At 42.6% G+C, this 21,603-nt stretch overlaps 2 protein-coding genes across 4 annotated transcripts in view; one reads left to right on the forward strand and one right to left on the reverse strand.

Annotated features, from left to right (window-relative positions):
* The window catches only part of HID1 (HID1 domain containing), a 43,418-nt gene extending 37,905 nt beyond the window's left edge, over window positions 1-5,513 (reverse strand). Inside the window, exon 1 of the mRNA XM_053375831.1 lies at window positions 5,176-5,513. Coding sequence (XP_053231806.1) covers window positions 5,176-5,241 — 66 coding nt within the window. The 5' untranslated portion in view covers window positions 5,242-5,513. The remainder of the gene's footprint in view (window positions 1-5,175) is intronic.
* A 2,671-nt stretch (window positions 5,514-8,184) lies between these two features.
* The window catches only part of CDR2L (cerebellar degeneration related protein 2 like), a 32,313-nt gene continuing 18,894 nt past the window's right edge, over window positions 8,185-21,603 (forward strand). Inside the window, exons 1-2 of one of the 3 annotated variants that reach the window (XM_053375844.1) lie at window positions 8,185-8,472; window positions 9,008-9,094. In XM_053375844.1, the coding sequence (XP_053231819.1) occupies window positions 9,016-9,094 (79 nt within the window). In that variant the 5' untranslated portion in view covers window positions 8,185-8,472; window positions 9,008-9,015. Of the gene's footprint in view, window positions 9,095-21,603 lie in introns of all 3 variants that reach the window. The other 2 variants (XM_053375843.1, XM_053375842.1) reach the window with 2 other exon arrangements.

Genomic DNA, 21,603 nt, shown 5'->3' on the forward strand with positions numbered 1-21,603 from the left:
GGGAAGGGGCCACTTCAGCAGAAAAGGCAGGTGTTCTACCTTACACTGAACAGTTTCCTGGCTGAAAAAACAGCAAGATTTTGCATTACAGAATCTCTCCCCAGGGAAAACTATTTGGACTATTTATTATAGTAAACTGTTTCAATGATACTTCTTCAAATATAATGAGTATGTTTGATCCAATACTCTTTGTACAAAGCATGGGACAAGTTGGGGGCAGGGGAGAAAATACTTGAGAACTATGCTTTTAGGTCACCTCCAAAATAAGCAGAGCCCAACAAAATTACCTTAATCTGCTACCAGACTGATGTTCAGCTGTGCCATCCTTGATATGCCAAAAAGTTTCTACCACTTCCATTAGAATTAAAATGTATCTTGAAATACAAAGGCATTGCAGACGAAGATATCTGAACATAACATAACCACTTGCTACAGACATGCTGTGATATGTCTGCAAGCCTAAGTGGACCAAGGGTATTATAAGTGAGCTAATGATCAAAAGTAACTATTACCAGTGATGCATTTATGGCAAGGGGGTGGGTGTGAAACGTACCACCATCACCCCCACTACAAATGTAGCCAAGGAGCACAGCTCTTATCATATGCCAGAAAATCAATGGCTACAACCATTTGATCTCAAATCTCCATAAGTGAAATTCTAATAGGAGATATAGGAAACACAATTATCTTATTACAGTGTAATGCTTTAAATATCTGTTTGTAAGTAAGACCCACTGAGTAAGGCAGGCCCACTGAGTTCAAGGGAACTTACTTCCAAGTAAACAGGTACATGATTGCTGCCTTAGTTGAGTATTTGAGGAAAGGGGTTAGAGCCAGGAAACATAGCTGAGGTTTAAAGTAATTGCTATAAAATAAAGCAAGAAATTTAATCCAGCCACTCCAGGCATAATCCACCCCAGACCTAGAGAAAGTGAATGTGTGTATCAAGTGGTGTGTTGCGCATTTTAGTTCTGTCTTAACAGCTTTGCTTTAACTTGAGAGAAATGAAAGGAGCTACTTAAATTCCAGTGGACCTGATAATTTCCAGAGAATCAAGAGCTCTGCACAAGATTCCTAAGGAAACAGGATACATCTGCAGAAACAAGAGAATAGTGCTACCCTTTGAAACAGGAAAAGGCAACACTACACTCTTCCAAATCAGCATTAGCTAGATTTTCAAATAATGGTAACTTCATAACAGTGGCGTAGCGTGGGTTGTCAGCACCCGGGGCAAGGCAAGTAATTTGCGCCCCCTAACCCCCAGATGTTGCGCCCGGTGCGGCCGGCCCCCCCTGCACCCCCCACGTTACGCCACTGCTTCATAAAGATAGTGCAATGCAGAATTTTGGACTTATATGGGAAATCTGAGTTCAAATCCTTGCTGAAGTTGGTGGTCTTGATAAAATCACCGTCTCCTAGCCTACTTATAAGTTTGGTGCAATAATAAGATGCTTTGTAACTGCCCAGAGCCCTTTATGAGGGGAAACAACCTAGAGCTGTATAAAAATGAAAGGAGATCCTATGCATACACCTGCAAGTTAAGACAGGTATACAAATTAGCCCGCTGAATTGTACTTAATGTTGTCAAGCAAGAAAGCCTAGTTTGACCGTAGCTGCCCAAATAACTTTTGCTTCTCGTGTCTAAGGCCAGTTGCCTTGCTGAGTTCAAATGCCTAAAATTAATGCCTCTCTATTTGCTAATCCTACCCATCAGTAAAGGAGACGATAGGAAGAAGAAAGGCATGCGATAAAAAAACAACAACTATCATTTTCTCTGGAGAAAGTATTCCAGTTGCAATATAAAAAGCAATCCATCAACACTGACAGAATGCAATGGCAGGCAGCATATTTTCACCAAACAGACTATGGAAAAGATAGCACTGCTTATTTGCAATTTGTACAAATTACATTAACATAGTAAAGACACCAGTCCCCAGGTTACAGACGCACATAGCCTTTCATACAGGTCACTTTTCAGGCTTTTTGAAAATTATCTCATTAGAAAACACAGACTACAGAAACTATCCATGTGCACCAAGTCCAGTTGGTTCAGATCTGCAGCCTGACATTCATAAAAATAAATTTGAAATAGTAGGATTTATTAGGTTACACAAGGATGTGTTGTGTGTATATATAGTCTTTATGATCATTTTTTGTCAGTCTGTACAACAGTATGACTGGACCATTTATGGTATAGTTTTCATTTTGACAAAACAGTCAAAAGCAACAGCATCAAACTTCAATTCACCTATCCCTGACTGATATGAAGGATCTACATTTTTATTATAATGGTGTAATAAACAGCAGCACCAAAATGCTACATACAAAATGCGGCTGATAAGGCAGTGCTATATCTTACACAGATATTTTGGTGACTAGCCACAAAAAGGCCTAGTCATACATACTGCACCTGCAGGTACTGTAGTGCCCTTCTCAAGTATGTAAATATGGGCGTTCCATCTCCTCCACCCACCTTTCCTCATGGCACAGTCTCCCCAGTACTGCTATGGAGGCTTTTAACAAACCAAGCTAGGGACAGCAAACGTTCACTTTTATAAAAGGAATGAACTTGTAAAGTCAGCAAACCAAAAAAATAACTCCTATTTGCTTGCTGTGTACAAGCACTATGCTCAGACTGTGAAACCCAAAGAGACATTATACTTATAGGAGTAAGACTCACTGAATTTAACCGAGCTTTAAGCGTAGATGTCAAAAATTGCAAAGGTTATAGTCTCTTTATACACACACAGCAGTTTTTAATTTTTCCTTTACTCAATTGAAGGACACCACATTAGCACTAAAAGAAAAAATATTACATAGGTAAAGGTACCCCTGCCCGTACGGGCCAGTCTTGACAGACTCTAGGGTTGTGCGCTCATCTCACTCTAGAGGCCGGGAGCCAGTGCTGTCCGCAGACACTTCCGGGTCACGTGGCCAGCGTGACAAAGCTGCTCCGGCGAACCGGCACCAGAGCAGCACACGGAACGCCATTTACCTTCCCGCTAGAAAGCGGTACCTATTTATCTACTTGCACTTAATTGTGCTTTCGAACTGCTAGGTGGGCAGGAGCAGGGACCGAACGACAGGAGCTCACCCCGCCGCGGGGATTCGAACCGCCGACCATGTGATCGGCAAGTCCTAGGCACTGAGGTTTTACCCACAGCGCCACCCGCGTCCCACTAAAAGAAAAAATATTACATAATATTATATTAAACCTAAAGTATTGATTTATATTTTTCCATTATCTTTCTTTCAATATATTTGTCTCAACCTCAAGCTGGCTTACAGATTTTGCAAATCTAATTATTATTTAGTGATGGGACAAGGAATGTGGGACTCTCAGGATCCCTAATGGGTGCCCTTATTAGCATTCTTTCTCCTTTGTTGGAAAGGAACCAACAGAAAAGAAAGTTAACTTTTTCCTCATAGCATGAGATCTGAACATATAATGCCTGACTCTGAAGGTCTATTCGTCCTTCCTTTCATCATAAACTCCATACAGCTAAAATGTCACCATGACTCTGCTGCAAGCAGGCCTTCCACTGCCATATTGCAGCAAATCAAAATAAGTCTGGAAAATCCATGTCACTAGAGCTTCAAAATATCTCTTACTTTTACATATCTGCAGGTCCAAGTACTAGGATATTTACACTGACAATCCTAAGCAGCATTGTTATATGCCAACTAAGGGAGATGGGGTTTTTTACAGCCTCCCTGCATTCTCACACTGTACCTGTCTCTAACCATGGTTACTAGTCCTATGCTTTTTTTGCTGGAGATGGCAAAAATCCACCAGCTGTTGCATTTTGGCCACCGTGCAACAAGCAGGGTAAAGAGAAGAATTTTGCTGAATATATTTGTTGAGAATCTTCCTCTAGCTGTAACTTTCACCCTTCAAGTACAAATAAAAGGTCTCAAGGCCCTTCCTGTCTCTTGTCAATAAGAACCACCTCAAGTAGCCCAACCTGTCTCTGGTTCATGCGATGTTTCTAAAGTTGCGACAGCTGCTGCACTTTCCAGTACTCACTCAACTATTTGCCTGCAGGCTACTAGTTCATTACCTCTTCTCTGCGTAACAACATTTTTTGTACCCATGCACCTGACTTAAAATTTAAGGGCAAGCAAACAAAAGGCATAACCCGATTAGCCGAACACCATATGCTGTGTAACCACTAATTCCCCAAGCTTCGCTGAAAGGGTAAAAGAAAGTTACGCATCAAGGATGTGTGTACCCAAATGATTTGATTCAGTTACCCGATGCTATGAAATAGATGCATATAAGTCAACAAAACAATTCAGCATTTTGCAAACAGGCACAGCCTTGAGCCTTGGTCCTAATCGTGCTCATTTTTTTACTCCAATTGTGATTACCACATTCTGTGATTGGGGAAGAGCGTCTACCATCTGGCCTGACCACATCATATTACTAGACTGCACCCTTCCAACTTTCTCCTATGCATCCTACTCTTCTCCTCAGGCCTTCTGCTCCAGTGAGGCCTTCTCCGACTGTTAGGCCCAAATCCTTGAGGCAGCCCACCTCTGTCAGCCTCTATTCAAGAACATATGGAGCTGTGGGCACTGCAGGTTTTACTTGGCTGCCTTGCGTATGTGAGAGGCCAAGTTTAATCGTGTGGGTTGTGGAGATAACACACGGATAAGAAAGGGGGGCAATACAAATAAAGGCATGGCAGCAAGCAAATGGTTTGCAGCACAGCAATGTCTGTGAAGATAAATTGACTTAAGACCCACTTTGCAGAGGGCTCGCAAACCCAGCACTTTTCAGGTGCCTGTATGCATCTCACAAGGTCCATTCCCACCTAGATCCCCAGGATGGTGGGCTTACCCCATGTCAACACCCCCCAGAGGGAGAAAAGGGGGGTGGATCTTCCAGCGTCAGAAGCTTCCCTGCTGGATCCTGTCAAACCCCAGCCCCACGGCTTCTCCTTGGATCAATGTCCCTGCCCAGGAAGAAGATCCTTTGCCCATCAAAACCCCATCCCCCCCCCAAACCAACCACCTCGAAAGGCCTTTCCTTCAAGCCCCCTGCACGCCTCTCCTCCTCGCCTGCCTGAGGAGTGAGCCAGCCTCGCCGCCGATGCCTTTGATTTAAGGGGTGCTTCTCTCCCTCGCAGGCCAGCCCTGCTCAGGTGCGCTCCCCCACCCCCGGCGCCTCACCTGCGTCTTGGTGGTGAGCTGGATCACCGCCTTCCTGAAGTTGAGCTTGGAGTCGGCGTTGCCCATCCTCCTCCCGCGCCTGGATCCGGGTCCGCTACCTGCTCACTCCCTGCGGCGGGCCAGAGCGAGCCGCCGCCGCCTCCTCCTCCTTCCTCGTCGCTCGTCACCGCTAACAGCCCTCCTCTCCTTCTCCACCTCTTCCTCTCCTTGGCGCTGCGGGCTCCATCCCGGCGGCTTCGCTCACCTGCTTCCCTGGCGGCGGCGGAGGCTGCTACTCTCTCCCTCCCTCCCTGTCAAAGGGAGCCGCGCAGCAGCTGATGCTGTTGCTGGTCCTGATCCCGCCTCCCCTCGTCAGAGAGAGGCGTCTCCTCCTCGCGCCTCCCTCCGTCCCCGGCAGCAGCCGCCCCCTTTCCCTGATCGGGAAAAGCCACGCTAAGCCCGCCTCCCTCTCTTCCATCATCATCGCCTCTCTGGTCCTTAGGCACGCACGCATCATGCATCCCTCCATCTTCTCCATGGGCAAGAAGGCCTTTCTGCTCAGTTGTGGTGACGCCGCCTTCGCACGGCTCCACACTAAAAACACAAACCTCTCGGTTTTCCTCCAATTCTGCCTGAAGCGCAGACCTCTCCCGAGCTCCCTCGCCCCGCCTGCTTCTCATTGCTGCCTCCACCATTTCCCGCGCTCCTGCCTCATGCACACCCCAGGGTTATTTCCCCCCCTTATACCGCCTTGCGGCTCAGTTCTATATTTGTTTTCACACTGTGCTGAGGAGGGCTTCCTCCCCTTAAATGTGTATAAGATTGGAGCCCTACAGTACATCTTCTTAATTATTATCCCAAAGTATCTCATAACTGGCTTTTTGGTCCCTCACACAGAAGAGTCCTATATATATGCATTCACCCTTTCCCCACTTGTTCAACCTATTTATCTTCCACATATTTATGTTCCACTATTAATTTATCTGGTCCACCCTCCACTCCCTTCTAAACTTTAAATGGCAAGATTGGCCTGAGAGATTTTGGTATGCATAAAATTGTACCCACCCATCCTATGTTCTGGCAACATAGGCAAAAAGTACACATCCATATTTTTAACAGTGTGCACACCAAGCGTACTATGCATGCAAAAAGTCTGAGGTTCAAATTCTGGCATATCCAAATATGGCTGGGAATTTAGGGAAGGCATTTGTCTGAAACTGGAGAGGTGTCCAAACCCTTTGCACACATCAGATACATTTCAGGGCCTTGGGTTATTTTGTGGAACATAAAGGTATGGTCATACATATAAGAATACCTTTTAAACATAGCTGTACAAATATAAGGAACTGTTTAATAGATGATTAGCACACTGTCCCAAATTTGCTACCCAAGTCAACTGCCACAGTTTGCTTCAGAATACGGCCAGACCTTTAAAATAGTTCCTTCTGCTCTTTTCCTATCTTAAAGTATATATGTGGCTGGTGAGGGAATTTGAATTGTCCTCATTAATGACTTTGTGTATAAACCAAGTGTGGTAGCTACTCTTCTTTTGCCATAGTAAAAATTGACAAGATATATATTTTCACACACATCCTTCTTGATTTCTACTTTATTCAGTTGCCAGCATTCATCTTTCCTTCTCCCTTCTGTATCACCCACCACTTATATGTTATCTATATTGTAGGCTCATAAATGAAGAGTCTTACTAAATCAAACCAGAGGCCCATCTAGCCCAGCATCTTGTTCTCACAGTGGTCAACCAGATACCAATGAGGGCAACAGTACTCTTACCACTTGTAATGCCCAACAACGTATATTCAGAATCACACTGCCTCTGATACTAAAGGCAGTATGTAGCTATCATGGCTGGTAGCCACTGATCACCTTGTCACCCATGAATCAGTCTAAAATTTGTTAAGTCATCTTGTGGTAGATAATTCCATAGTTTAACCAGGCATCTTATGAAGAAGTATTTCATTTTGTCTTTCTGAATCTTCCAAAATTCAGGTTAATTGGATGGGCCCTGGTTCTTGTTTTATGAGCAAGGGAGAAAATTTTATCCACTTTCTACACATAAAATATAATTTTGTAAATATCGATCATTGCATCTACTTATGTGCCTTTTTTCTAAACTAAAAAGCTTAACATATTGATTCCCCCCCATTGGGGAATGACTCCAACCACTCAATCTTTTTGGTTGCCCTTTTTGGAACTTCTTTTCCAGTATATAAAAAAATATCCTTATTGGGGTGTGGCGTGGCAATTACAGTATTCAAATTGCAGCCAGATTTGTATAACGGCATATTAGCAATTTCAATTTTAATTCCTTTTCCTAATAATCCCTCACATGAGGTGGGTTTTTTTGTTTTTTTACAGTTGCCGCACGTTAGGTAAACATCTTCATAAAGCTATTTGCAGAATTGGGCCTATAGCTATTGCTTGATTTCTATTGAGGAACCAAGTGAGCTTTCTCCTAACGCAGGTGTGTGAGGGCTGATCGAGAAAAGGCACTCGGCGCATGCTCAAGGACACTATTTTTTCATTAAAGAAAACTAGATTCTGAACTAAACCCTGGGGAAGGGTGGCACATCAAATTAAGTCTTTTGCCAGTAGTTGATATGGAATCACCAGCACCCCTCCGCCAAATACAGATGCCTACCCCTGTTCCAAGCTTTCCTACCCTGTCCTCCACCAGGAAGACTATTTGCCACCTCCAATTGCAAGGAACAATCTTGCCTCCCATCTATTTTAATTAATAAGAGACATGGAGTCAGATTCCCCCCCCAAGTCGGATTGTTCGTTTATTGCAGCGAGAGCAAGGATTTTTCCAAAGGAACAATGGCAAGGAATAATGCCAGCATAAGCTGTCGTGAAAACATTCATCGCTGGCTCTTACCCAACACACACATCCCCAGCGCGCAAAGTAAAAGCTGTGCAGGCTGCCGTAGTAAAAAGGACCTCCCACTTATGTGCAGATTCACAGATTTGGGTTTTGTTTTGCTTTTTGACTGGCACCTTCCACGGCTCCGCCCCTAGCTCTCTACATCCTGGAGGAATGCAAGCCTCAAATCCGCCTAGCAGCTAAAATGCATCTGGAATTCCTCTGATGAGAAGGATCGGGCGGGTAAAAAAAAAAAAGGAAAAGGAGGGAGGTCTGCTCTCCCTCCTCCCCTCCTCCCGCGCCCATGTCTTTTGCATGGAATTTTTTTTGCAGCAGTTCCATGCTAGAGGTCTCCACCGAGCTGCACAAATAGGAACTGGCTGCATCGGAAGGTTGCTCTTTCTTTTGTGCATCATCACCCAGCGAAGTCGGCGCAAGTAAGAGAGCCTTTGCAGTCTTCAGGTTCTGGTTCCCGTCCGTAACAAAGACTTAATAATCCCTCCGCCCCCAGCCTGAAAGCAAGATTTTGGCGTGGAGGACAAGAAAAAGGCCGGGGAAATCCGTACGCCACGTCTTCTCTGCTCTCGCTCCCTCGCCAAAGGGCTGATGGAGAGAGAAGGAAGGAAGGTGATGCAGAGATAGAGGGAGAGAGAGAGAGAGAGCTCGATGCCTGCTACTACTGCAGCAGCAGCAGCAGCAGCAGCACTGATCACAATAGCACATCTGCAAAGCCATTGTCCCAAGCTTACGTCTGCGCAGGATCAGACCTACTGGCCGATTCCCAGCCTTAAAGCCTGGCGACTGGATCCTGCCTTCATCAGCTTGGGTCTTTGGGAGAAGATCCCCTCTGCTCCCCCTCCCCCAGCGCCGGTCTTCTCTCACCCTTGATTGTATATCTCTCTCTGCAGTATCCTCTTTGAGAGCTCAGCCTCTCTCTGCTTTACTGCTCTGTTTTGGATGTTTCCGGAGTAGGAGAGCTAATGCTGAGCGCCGACAGGATGGAAGAGTTTCAAAGCGAGGAAGAGGAACCCTGGTACGACCAACAGGACTTGGAGCAAGGTAAGGAAACGTATAAAAAAACCCCAAACACTATAGCACCAAAGCCATGACGATCTTCACACAGGGAAAAGGGGATGACCTAGCAGAACGGGATAGGGACACAGAAGCAAATAGGCTGGAAAAAGCTTCCTAATCCAACTTCTGAAACGCCATTCTCTCCCTGCCTTCAATACCTGAAAGACTGCATCATCTCTCAGGGGAGCTAAACCATCGAATTGTAAATTTAATATTTCACCTTACATCAATGGGGAACTCTTTAAGTTAAAAGGCCTCTGTAGACCCAGGGAAAGATGCATACATTTTGCCCCAAGTTATCCTAATGGGAAAAATACGTCATCATGTCATTAGTGTTTGTGGTGTTAGACCTCTGCAAAAATAGTCACGCACTTGATTTGAGTCCAACTATTTAGCTGTTAGTGCTAGTTTAGATTAGATTAAGTCATGTTGGTTACAGACAATTGTAAATCAGTAAGAACTGACTTGTACAGAAGTGGGAAAGAGATATAGTGAGAATGGAGAAAGTTTCCAGTTGCATACAACCAAAAGTAAGTGAACCATATTTTTTTTTGAAAGATAGAAATTTGTTTTGTACGTATCTTTTTAAAAGAGCAGCCACAAATTTATGCTGTATGCTTTCAATATTTGCTGTACGAGCTGCAATGAGCTGCATTTAAAAAATCAAATTATTATTTGTGTCAAAATCTTACTGACCACTAGGAAATCTCTCCTTTTCTTATATGAGAGCCCCCAAAATGAACCTTCCTATGCTCAATAAAATAAAGGAATTGAAGATAAACCTACAACTGTAATATTGAATTAAATGCAGACATAACAGTTGGTGAGATAATCTCTTCAACTAATAGCTTCACGTGGATGCTCATAGCCTTAGGAGATTTTGTTGGAACATAAGTTTTCATAACTTCAGTTGCGGAGGAGGAAATGAGAAAAGACTAAACATTCCGTTTACAACATCGCACACTTAAACTAATAAAAAATACGCAGCCTAGATATTAGAGGTGCAAAACATTCATGAAACTAGAGATCAGATCAATACCCTTGTATTGTGGAGAGAGAGCCATAGCTAAGCATTTTATATCCCAATGAATTAAGCATGTCCTTAACTCTTAGATGTACTTTGGCCAGGTTGTGGCCTTACATTTGGGGGATGGGGTGTTTCAACTTGCTCCATCCCATCAAAAGGAAGGCAGGATCCTAAGATGGAATGCAAAAATGAGGATTCTGTGTAGAGAATTTAGGTTAAAACACAATTGACTTGAACCTGAACAGTGTACAACTTGGCCTCAATTTCTTGAGGCAGCATCAAGAAAGTAAATATATTCCCACCCCCCCAAAAAGTGAGGTCACTATGAGGGCTTGCTTGGTGACACTGAACCCAAAGTGTGACAGTGTTCAAGAACTTATGCTTGCTTATGTGAATGAGAAGGGAGTTTGAATAACATGAAAAGAACTGATGCTTCCAGAGGATGAAAACAATTTGGAGAGCTACCACATCCTTGCATACCATTTTAAAAACTTGAGCCAACACCTAAGTGCCTAGAATGGGAGCAAGCCAACAGTAACATTAGCATAACATCAGTAAACATAATTTTCCACTGGCATTGCAGGTGGTGTTCTATGCTGATAAACTGTCATAGTTATTGAGGAACAAGGTCCAGGAAAATAGTGGTTGTAATAAAGAAGCTTAAATCAACTAGGAATATGAACATGGAGAAGATGTTGAGGTCTCTTATTGCTTAATAGCTACAACCACAGTTAATATGTACAATACACAAAGCTGACAAGTACTTACAGTATTGTATTCTGTGCAACTGCATTGAGGCGGAATAGCAGTCTCTGGTTGATTACTGTCTCTTAAGTTTAACACATTATTGCAGGCTTATCGTTTTTTTTAGTTGGGAAATGCGGAAGCTTTTAAAAGGTGCAGTGTGTGTTATGCATTGCTAAGAGGTTCAGGATGTGAGCCTTCTGGGGGTTACGGAGGCAAGGTAATATTTGGCAGCAGATTCAGACAGGGTGAGTGACCTTTCCTGCAGGTTAAATGCTGAAACTGCTGAAGGCAAAGTAATGTGGGAATGACATCGGTCTTGATGACTCCAGTTTATAATGTGATTTTGCTCAGTTATCAAAGGTGTTCTTTATGTAGGAATAATAAAAGCTGCCTCCCAAGAAGTCGGTACTTTAAGTAGGAATTCAGCAAAGGGTTATTATGATCACTAACCACTTAGCTACTGGTTCATTATACCCACATTCTAAGCATAATATCTTCATACAGTACTAGGTTCTTTTATTTTCTCTGAATTTCCAGCTGTTTGAATATTCACGTCTCTGCCTCAGTAAGTTTGCTTGCATGAACTATCAGTTTAGTTATGTCTTTCACTGCCTAGAGACTTCACATGAGGCAGTTGTGAAGTACTGTATTAACAAATAATAAGTTCTAGGGTTTTTCCCCTTTTCATTAATTATGTCTATTATCTAAAAGCCATTTTTGAATGATGCACATTGATCCCTCTTGCTCTCTGCTTGTAATACAGGGTATTTAGTATTCTACATGGCTAAAGTCAACTGGTAGCCTATGTGGAATGATGAAATAGCGGCTTCTGTTTGTAAGGGAAAACAGCTTTCTTTCCCTTGTGGTGTTGAAAATTAAATGAAGAATGTCTTTTGAATTCTGAAGTACACTGCACATGACCTTGCTCTTCGCCTTACCATCCTCCTCCTCCTCTCCTTGCCCTTAAATATATACCAGTCAAGAACATTTCTCTCCAATGCAAGGCTTCATTTAAAACTAAACTGGAATCAGTTTAGAGAGTACGTGCAATTTTGAGATCTACACACTCTTTGCAGAGTTCCTGTTCCTGAATATAACAGAAGCCTTCACCCTTGACTCTAATAATTTAAGCGGCGTGTTTACTAACTGTTTATGTTATTGTCTGAGAAATACTAGTTCCTTAAGAAAGGGGGATTAGACTAGTTGACTTTCAGGTTTATTTCAGCTCTTTGCTTTTAGAATGCTTTTCATAGAAAAAAAACTACTGGGTATATTAAGTGATTTTAGATTTAGTAGTATGACTGAGCCTTTTTCAGGTAATATCAGCTTCTGTGTATAGTTTCAGATTAAATCAGCCATTGAACTTGGAGAATATTGACACTGGGTTTATTTTGTTTCCAGAAGTAAGATTTTGTAGCTTTTTTATTTTTAGACATGTTTTTATTGTTGACAAACAGCTGGTGATGGCACTGTAATACTACACTTAAAACAATGCCACTAGATTGTGGCTTATGTTGCTTTAATGGCTGCAAATAACAGTCTATAGAAAAAACCGGTTTGGCAGAGCAAGAGTGTAAACACGGATTTTGTTTAATCAGAAACCCTTTCCCATTTGCTGAAGACATGCGTTGTGTGGCCTTGTTCCTTTAAGGAAGTCCTGCAATTGGAATGCATGAATGAAGGTAGAGCTGTGGAGAGAAGTGGAGACAATGAGCCTTGTTTCTGGCAGCTGGAACATGATGATGTGGCTGTACTGACATAATGCAGTAACTTCCCAAGGAATGTTTGCTATGAGAGCTCAAGGGAGTGAACTAGGAAACCTAAACTATAAAGAATCAGGGGAATATTTCTACTTCTTGGCTTATTATTTAGTTCAGAATAAATATACCAGAAGAGAATTGCAGTCAGATGCCAAATAGCCTGCCTAGCTGCTATGGCCCAGCAGGCATGATGTTCATATGTAATATACACAATTATTTCATTTTTTCCCCCTTGATGTTTTACATTTCTACTCTCTCTCTCTCTCTCTCTCCAAGATACTTAGGGTGACGTGATTGGTCCCCCATTTTCCCTTATAACAACTCTGAGTTGGATTAGGCTAAGAGATTGTCCCAGGCTTATCAACTGAGAGTCATGGTTTAACATGGATTTTAATTACTTGCATGCATGCACACACACGCATATCTGCCATTGTTTGTTTCCATTGTGATCCTTGGTGGTAAACAAGGAGGAGGAATATAGTCAACAGCCATTAAATGGGGGTGGGAGGGCATTTGTACTTACTTTCACAAATAACAATAGTTTGCTCCAGTAGTGAAGTACTTCACATCCGTTCTGCTTGCACTGCTGTTCTTCTCACCTGTTCCCCACCCCGTTCCTAAGCTGAGAATAAACCATGTAGTAGCTGGTACATAGAGCATGTAAGAAAGGATTCTTCTTTGCATTATGTGATGTGTAAGTTAGGATGAAAGAGGCTGCATTGCAAAACAGCCATCTACCTAAGTATTTCTCCTACCTGGGAAGACAGAACTCGTTACAGGCTTCTCCCAAGCCTTTTTATGTGTTGCATTTAGGGACAAATCAACATATGGAGGGATAGGTTGGAGATAGGAGTAGAGCCAGCAAGCATGATCCCGACTTCTGTCTGTTTAAGGGCCCTGTGTGTCCTGTTTGAACATGGATAGGATCTTGTATGCATGACTGGGAAACCTTCATTTTTCCAGGATACTAGATTGCATATATAGGAGGTTAAGCACTTTCAGGTATATTTGCATAGATTCCATTCATTTGGGACCCATGAGTTCATGGAAGTCCAGGAAAGGACCAGCAGGTGTTTGCTGACCACCTGTACAGCACTACTGACTTTCAGCTATGCAAAGAGAAGCAGCAACAAATTACTGCTAACCAAACATAAACAGTAGGAACATACCTAATAGCTCCAGCAGGAAACCAGACATGAACTGCTAATGCAAACATACCATATGTGTACACTTAAGCCATATAATGTTAATGCCCACTCCAGAGCACAGATCTAAGCATTCTTCTCTCTCAGGATCCGTAGTCTGTTTAGGCAACTTGTCACTTGTTTTGCTCACATGTAACAACACAAAATGATATTACTGTCTTTTCACTGTGGGCTCCGGCATTCATTATGCTTCATCCTTGTACCAAGATGTAACTGCTGCACTTTCCACTAGGTGTCTATAAATCTTTTTATACAGAAGAGTAGCTGTTAACTGCAAAAGTTTTTCAAAGTACTGTATTCATTTAACGGGCTTCAAAGGGATAATTGCAATGTAATATTTTACTTGATGGTAACTAACCTGCAGTGATGAAGAATGTGCAGTTACATCCTGTGTCTTCAGCATTGCTAATACTCCAGTTGTTGTTTTTTAAGAATCTGAACATTTTCATAGAGTTTCTGGGCAAATGTATTCAACATGTAAATCAGCAGGTTTGCCACTCATATGAAATGTGAATATATCTTAAAACTTGAACAATTTTTTAAAAAAGTATATTGCTAGATGAGGTTGATAAAAACGACCTAGTTGGCAAGAAAAGATTGTTGGATTATGTAAAACCATCCTAATCACAACTTTAGGTAATAATAAAATTACTTTATTGCACTAGCCAAAGGCCATGGCATCATTCTCAAAGGGAACAAAAAGAAAAGCAATAAAAACATCAGGCACTGCAGATACAATAAACCACAATCACGTCTCCTAAAAATTATTTGTTGCATACGATAGAATAGCAGGGGGTTCTCAGGTAAAATGTGCCAGCTTAAATGTCTGAATCACCTTTGCAATTGACCGCTATTTTATCTAGTTCTTTTCTCCTGATCTTCTTAGCTGCCAACGCATATAGTGCTACTTTATAAGTTATGAAGTCATCAGTATCACTCAGCAGCCATTTCACCCTTTCCACCCTGTTTGAGTGTGTTCCGTTCATAAGCAGGAGTTTTATAAATCAGTCTCTTGGTTCTATATATAGCGGGCATTGCAATAAATAGCGGTACAGGTCCTCTACACAAGGTTGCCCACACAAAGTCTCTCCTTGTACTGTACTTCGCCGTACCGACCATCCAGGGCATCGATTGGAATTGTAATTCTGTAAAAGCGATCCTTAGTATGGCAAGTGGGAGCTTTGTCAAATAACTAGCTTGGATGTGCTCCGTTTTGATAAGTGGGAACCATGGTGAACTTTTGGTAGAGGCAATCGTGGTTAAATCCCTTTCTGCATCAGACCTGAAGAGACAATCTCTTAAGTGCCTCTTATCCATTTTCATGATCACCTGAAGATCTTGTAGTTGATATTGGATCAAGAGGCATTGGATGCCATCCTTCCAACATTTGGTCTGTTCCCGTTCTGTGTGGGACATAGCGGGGAATCTCTCCTCCAAGAGAGATTGAAGTCTTTTCACATAGTTTAGACACAGATAGTCAATTCTAGCCCATATTGCACAACTTTAGGTACGGTAATTCACAAGAGCATTGCTACCTCATGGCTTGCCCAGAAATTTCTCAGCCAGATTGGACAGTTAGAAATACCGTATTTTTTGCTCTATAAGGCCCACTTTTTCCCTCCTAAAAAGTAAGGGGAAATGTGTGTGCGTCTTATGGAGCGAATGCAGGCTGCGCAGCTATCCCAGAAGCCAGAACAGCAAGAGGGATTGCTGCTTTCGCTGCGCAGCAATCCCTCTTCCTATTCTGGGTTCTGGGATTCAGAATATTTTTTTTCTTGTTTTCCTCCTCCAAAAACTAGGTGCGTCTTATGGTCTGGTGCGTCTTATAGAGCAAAAAATATGGTGCGTGGTTTAATTAAATTTGCACAAGCCCTTCTTTTTCCCCCCTTTCATAATACATTTTAGGCAATGAACTTGGCCAGCCTTATTGCTAAAGCTGGGGTGTATGTTTTGTTTGATTAGTGGGGAGGCTTTTGGATAGGGGCCTAAAACTTTCTGCAGTGTCTCTCTCTGCACCCAGTTAACCACTCTGAAATTCAAGTCTGTACATTGCTGGGAATTCAGAAATACATGGGTTATTTTATTGGCTAGGTTTTGTAAACAAATGTACAATAACTCTCATTTCTGACATGGCCAGAAATACTTATCAGATACACCAGACTGAAGCATTGTGGATAAAGAAGGGAATGAAAAGGGTCACTCCATGGAGTGGCAGAAAGCTTCCCAACTTGTCTCATAAGTCTGGCTGTGCTGCTCTGAAGAAGCGTGATGCAGATTGCCTGGCACTGTGGGCTGTACCGCTGTGATTGGCTGGATGTTGTTTGACCCAAAATCTGCACAGTCAGAAGGATGCTGCTGGCTATCTCTGCAGTATCTGAAGCTCTTATTTATTTATGAATCTAAACAAGCAGGTGTGTTCAGCTAGTGGAAACTTTTTCTCTTAACTGCTGAGCTGCCATACTGCTAGACCAGTGGCCTGTGTAAGATGCAGAGGCAAAGATTATATTTAGTTATTGAATTTAGAGCAGGGAAACCTTTTTCAACCCAAGGGCCAGAGGCCAAAGTAGGTGGTGGAGCAATTAATGTGATTTTTTTTTCTTTGTACAGTAGGCTACTTTCTTCGCACACGCACATCCCTCTCTATCTTTCATCCAAGCAAGCAACTCGAGTTCAAGGGCATACTCCAGCCAGGAAAAACCACTCGAAGAAGGTGTGGAGGAGGACTGGTGAGGGGTGTGGCCTGAGGAGAGTTCAGAGGGCCAGCTATGGAGGCATAAAATGCCACATTCGGCCATCGCTTGGTTTTAGAGCCTCTTCCAGCATTAAAAAAAAAAAAAGAATTGTGGGCACAGGAGTGCTTCATGAATAATTTCCACAGTTAAATTGTATTATAGGAAACACTAATGCAATCAGCCTTAAGTAGGGCTGGACGATATCAGCTTTTTGACGATATACCGAGATGTTGAAAAAACTGCATTGGCCTCTGCCCACGAGACACCTGGTGAAACTGCCCCAGCTTTCACCTCTCGCCTCGCAACTCATTGTGTCCTCTCATTTTGTAGCAGTATTCACATGGATTAAAAGTGTAATGTGGAAAGGTAGCCCCTTCCATGGACTAGATTCTGGTCACTGGAACATGTCAAGGAGATTCTGAAATTGATTTTCTTAAAGGAAAGACCCCCCCCCCAAATCTCCTGGAGAAAGGGAATTATTTATGCACAGATTGATCTGTAACTTTCCATGAGAACCTCCTATGGAAAATCTTTTCAGCACGTGGTTCCACATGTAGGACAGAGTAGAATTAGAAGGAAATTGCAGTTAGAAAGTCAAGCCAATGGGTGATTTGAGGGCAGGGGAGAAGCAAAATGGATCCTCTGAACCTTGGAATGGCCACCTGGCTGCAGATGTTTCTCCCTGTCTAATCTAAAAATAGAAAAATTTGCCTCATGAATCCTAAATGTCATTCCAACCCTAGCGACATAGACTTGTATTAGTCATTTGTGGCACGTCAGCAGCCTGGGAGGAGGGGGGAAAGCAATTTGTTTTGCAACTTAGAAAAACCTTCCTGAATACCTGCCTGAAATTATTTTTTAAATGGGCACAATCCAGCACTCCTGTTGGAATCAATGAGACTGTAAATCAAAGGGTCTTACATTCTGCCAGATCACAACCTCTGCTAAATTGCCAATATCATCTTTCAGTAATGGAGTCTTTTGCTGTTGCTTCTTTTTCATTTAAGCTATCATTTTTTGATAGCTGATAGTTTGAGCCTTTTATCATATGACTGGTCTTCTATACCTATTAATATTTCAATATTTCTCTGTTTTACTCCCTTTAATAGTGAACTCAGGTGCTGAGGGTCAACAGAATTGGAGCCCAAAGGGGAGCTATTAGGAAACGATGGGGGAGGCACCTGCATCCTCAGGGAAACCCCAAGATTTGCAAAACTAAGTCTTTTTTCCCTTTTTTTTAAAGTGGCAGCCTCTCTCTCCCCAAAAACAGTCCAAGGACTTTGTAGCCACAGAACACTGAGAGTCCAGTTGCAAAAGAAAACCTGGGAAGGGCAATTGAGGTATAGAAGTTGGAGGAAAGGCATAGCTAGCTGGCTGTTCCTGTTAGGAGATAATGATATACTGCAACATTTTGGTTGCAGGTCCCACTAGTTCCTTACTTTGTCACCATGCTTGTGTCTTTACTGTGCCACTTACCATACTACATGAAGCATGAAGGGGATTCTTATGTGTGTTTGAAGTAAATGGGTACATGGCTCCGGAGGAAGAAGGTGCGGTTTGGAACGGTGCTCTTGAGAATGAATAGTAATGGCTCTGCACCATTGGCTCCTTCCCAGAGAATTATTACTATTTCTGCTCAGTCACCTACACAGAGTGCAGCAGTGAGTGCAAAGGATTATGGGGACTAGGTAGCCTGTTTCTAAAGACTTGAACAACACAGATAATGAGCTGGTTATGTTGAGGGCTGAAGAATAGAGCAACCATGAGGTTGATCAGGATCCCCAGCTTCGTATGACGCATGGATGCAGAAAGGAGTTTGGGAGTTTCTGCAGTGCAGCTCCTTCCCACATGACTACGGTAATGTAAGAAGCTCCCGGCCACATGGGAGGTGGGTGTGCTGCATCTCCCCCACACACCAGCAGGATTCCTCCTGGAATCTAGGACAGAAGCTGGTGCAGGAACAGGCTGCAGCAGGGGCTCCTCTTATGTGGCCAAGTCTTCGGATGCTCTCTTCATGGTGCAGGAAGGAGCAGGCTGAACCACAAGAAGTGGCTCTGTGTTAACAATAACCCAGATTCCCAGTGTTCACAGTAGATGTTTATGCCTCTTGATTGCTCTACCTCAGTGTATCTCTGAAAGGTAGCTGCAAGCACAGACTCTTCCTGATTTAGTAAGAGTATGCAAGGATCACCCAGGTTGTAGACAAGTATGGGGACAGGGAAAAGGTTATTTATTGTTGGCAAAATGCTGGGAAATACAGTGTAATGAAGAAATGCCAACTGAGACATCTTAAATGCCACGTAACACTTAAACGTCGGTAAGCATTTATGGTTACTGTTTTCATACTGATTACAGTGGTACCTTGGGTTACATACGCTTCAGGTTACATACGCTTCAGGTTACAGACTCCTCTAACCCAGAAATAGTACATCGAGTTAAGAACTTTGCTTCAGGATGAGAACAGAAATCATGTTCTGGCGGCACAGCAGCAGCAGGAGGCCCCATTAGCTAAAGTGGTGCTTCAGGTTAAGAACAGTTTCAGGTTAAGGACGGACCTCCAGAACGAATTAAGTACTTAACCTGAGGTACCACTGTAAATGCTTTATGTTAGGCTACTCCGAAGAAGATCGGGCATCTTAGAATATCCTGGGGCAGTAAAAATGCTCAAGGAACGTGGTCTGGATGGTGCCCTTTGCACCTCTTGCAGAAGAACCCAGGGAACACAGGCCCATAAACTTAAAGAGATTTAAACTGGATTAAAGTATCATGGTGTTGACCTGTGGGAAGCAGAAGTTACAAATCAGATTGAGCCACTCTCCATTTTGATTCTGATGTAGTTGGTCAGAAACCTATTTGAGAGTAGATTCACATGATTTACATATTGTTGCACTGAGAACATAGGAAGCATCAGTGAAAATGATTCCTAGGCTTTATGCTTACCTGCCGCTACAGAGGGCTGAAAGGTGGTGTGGCCCATGATAGAGACAAGCAGGTTCTCCAGACACTAATGAGTGGCTGCCGATTGAACAGCAGGTTCTTTTCCTTCATGCAACTACTTTGCTATCCACATACTTTTAAGTGGCTGCTTTGGCGAGAGGAGATTTTTTAAATGATACTTTTCTTTATGGGGAGGCTGATGAGAGGAGAGGAGTGCTTAGTGGTTTAACTAAAGAGAAACTGATATTTGGGGGTAGGGATCTAGTTATGGGCTTAAATACATTAAGGGAGGGTTTCTCTATAGATTATCTGAGAAATCAACTGGTTAGCCTTCTGAGAAATAGGTATTGTTGTTGCAGCAAAAAAAAAAAGTGACCTCAGACAAGTGGCCTGGTGTTTGGGGGACCAAGCTCTTGCTTGTCTCTTCGCCTCATTGGTTTGCCTTCTATGAAATGGGTATTGTGTTGCAGTAGGCAAATGGGGTGCTTCAATGAATTGCTTAGTGTTTCAGCTCTGAGAGAGAGAGAGGAAAAAATAGCCTGTGCATTGTAAATTCTCAGCTTCCACATCTGTAAAATGGGTAATTTTTTTAATAGAAAGACTTCTGCCTCCTTAATTCCTCGATCATACCATGTGTGACATAATTCAACTCAGTAGCATGGCTCATTTTCTTGAGGCATCTATCTGCTCTTCGTGTATGTTCTTTTCTGCTTACTGTTCGTAGCACAGTTGTCGTCTGGATTGCCTTTCATTTCTGGGGTCTTGATATCATGTGTGGTTAAGCATTGCCCTTGCAATCACATGCAGTAGTATACATCTTAGATTAGTGTAGTGTTTTTATGGGGGGACGGGACTGCCAACTGGCCAAGCTTTGCCTCTTATCTTTAAAATGCCAGACTCAGGTTGTATTTGTAACGACTTCACTTTGGGAGGCACCGGCTGCCACTGCGTTCTTGATTCCTGAACTGATGCTCTGTTTTCTAAAATGAATCTTAGGGCCAATTTAAATGTTCAGCAAAATCAAGCAGTAAAATGTTCCCTTGTTGTACCACACTTGACTCAGGTGTGCAAAGCAAAATGCTTTTTTTGAATGTGTGGAGACTTTTTGTCATGGGATATCGTTCGGACTGACAAAGCCCCTCCTTAGCCAGTTGAAATGACCAAACAAGGACAAATTCCACTTCTTAATTCTACTTAAGCTGGCCTTTTATTGTGTGTGTTTTTTAAAAAAACAAAACACAATACTAACATGGTTTCTTTATTTGCCATTGAGTTGTTCAAAGCTCTTGTCAAATGCTTGAAAAGTAGTATTTTAGTATGTATAATATATCTAGTGTCTGTGTATGTATATATGTATATATGTAATATAATATAATATCTACACAGAGGTGGATTAAATGGACAGCTGGCAATTAAAGTGTGTTGTGTAGACCTTCATCATTTTACACTGATGGTTATGAATTCACAATTTGTTCAGTTGTAAAGAAAGGCTAGCAACCTCAACTCTGGTTAGCTTAGTCTGGAGTCATGAGTGCTACATTTCCAGAGGAGTAGACATGTTAAAACTTGCAGCAAAAGCTACAGAGAGGCTTGTGGCACCTTAAAGGCTAGTTGCCTAACCTAGAGTCCTCGTCAAGTTGCCGTGGAGCAGAGGAATGATGAATGAAGGTCATGAGGTTCCTAAAAAGCATGCCATAAAAAGCTTCCTGACGCTGTATAAATTTTAAAAAGCTTTAAAATCTCTGGAGGTTGAAACACAAGAAGTTAAAGGCAGGGATAAACCTTGAAAGACCTGCAAACAAAATGTGGCTTTGGAGACCAGCATTACCTGAGACATCAAAAATGCCCAAAGTAAGCCCTCTCAGGACATAGGAGATGGACATAGGATAATGTGTTGTGGCCTCCTTAAGCACACTTAAGAAAGCAATTGAGATCCGAACAGCAAGAGTCTTGGAAACATCTACTGATCCCATAAGTTGTCTAAGACCAAGGAGAGAAGACAGACTCAAAAGGCTAAACAAAGCAACAAACATTAGTAGATAAGGTGAGCAATATTTTCATGGAAGATGCAGACACTGTGCTGTCT

This window comes from Podarcis raffonei, chromosome 2, assembly GCF_027172205.1.
Source record: "Podarcis raffonei isolate rPodRaf1 chromosome 2, rPodRaf1.pri, whole genome shotgun sequence".
Lineage (NCBI taxonomy): Eukaryota > Metazoa > Chordata > Lepidosauria > Squamata > Lacertidae > Podarcis > Podarcis raffonei.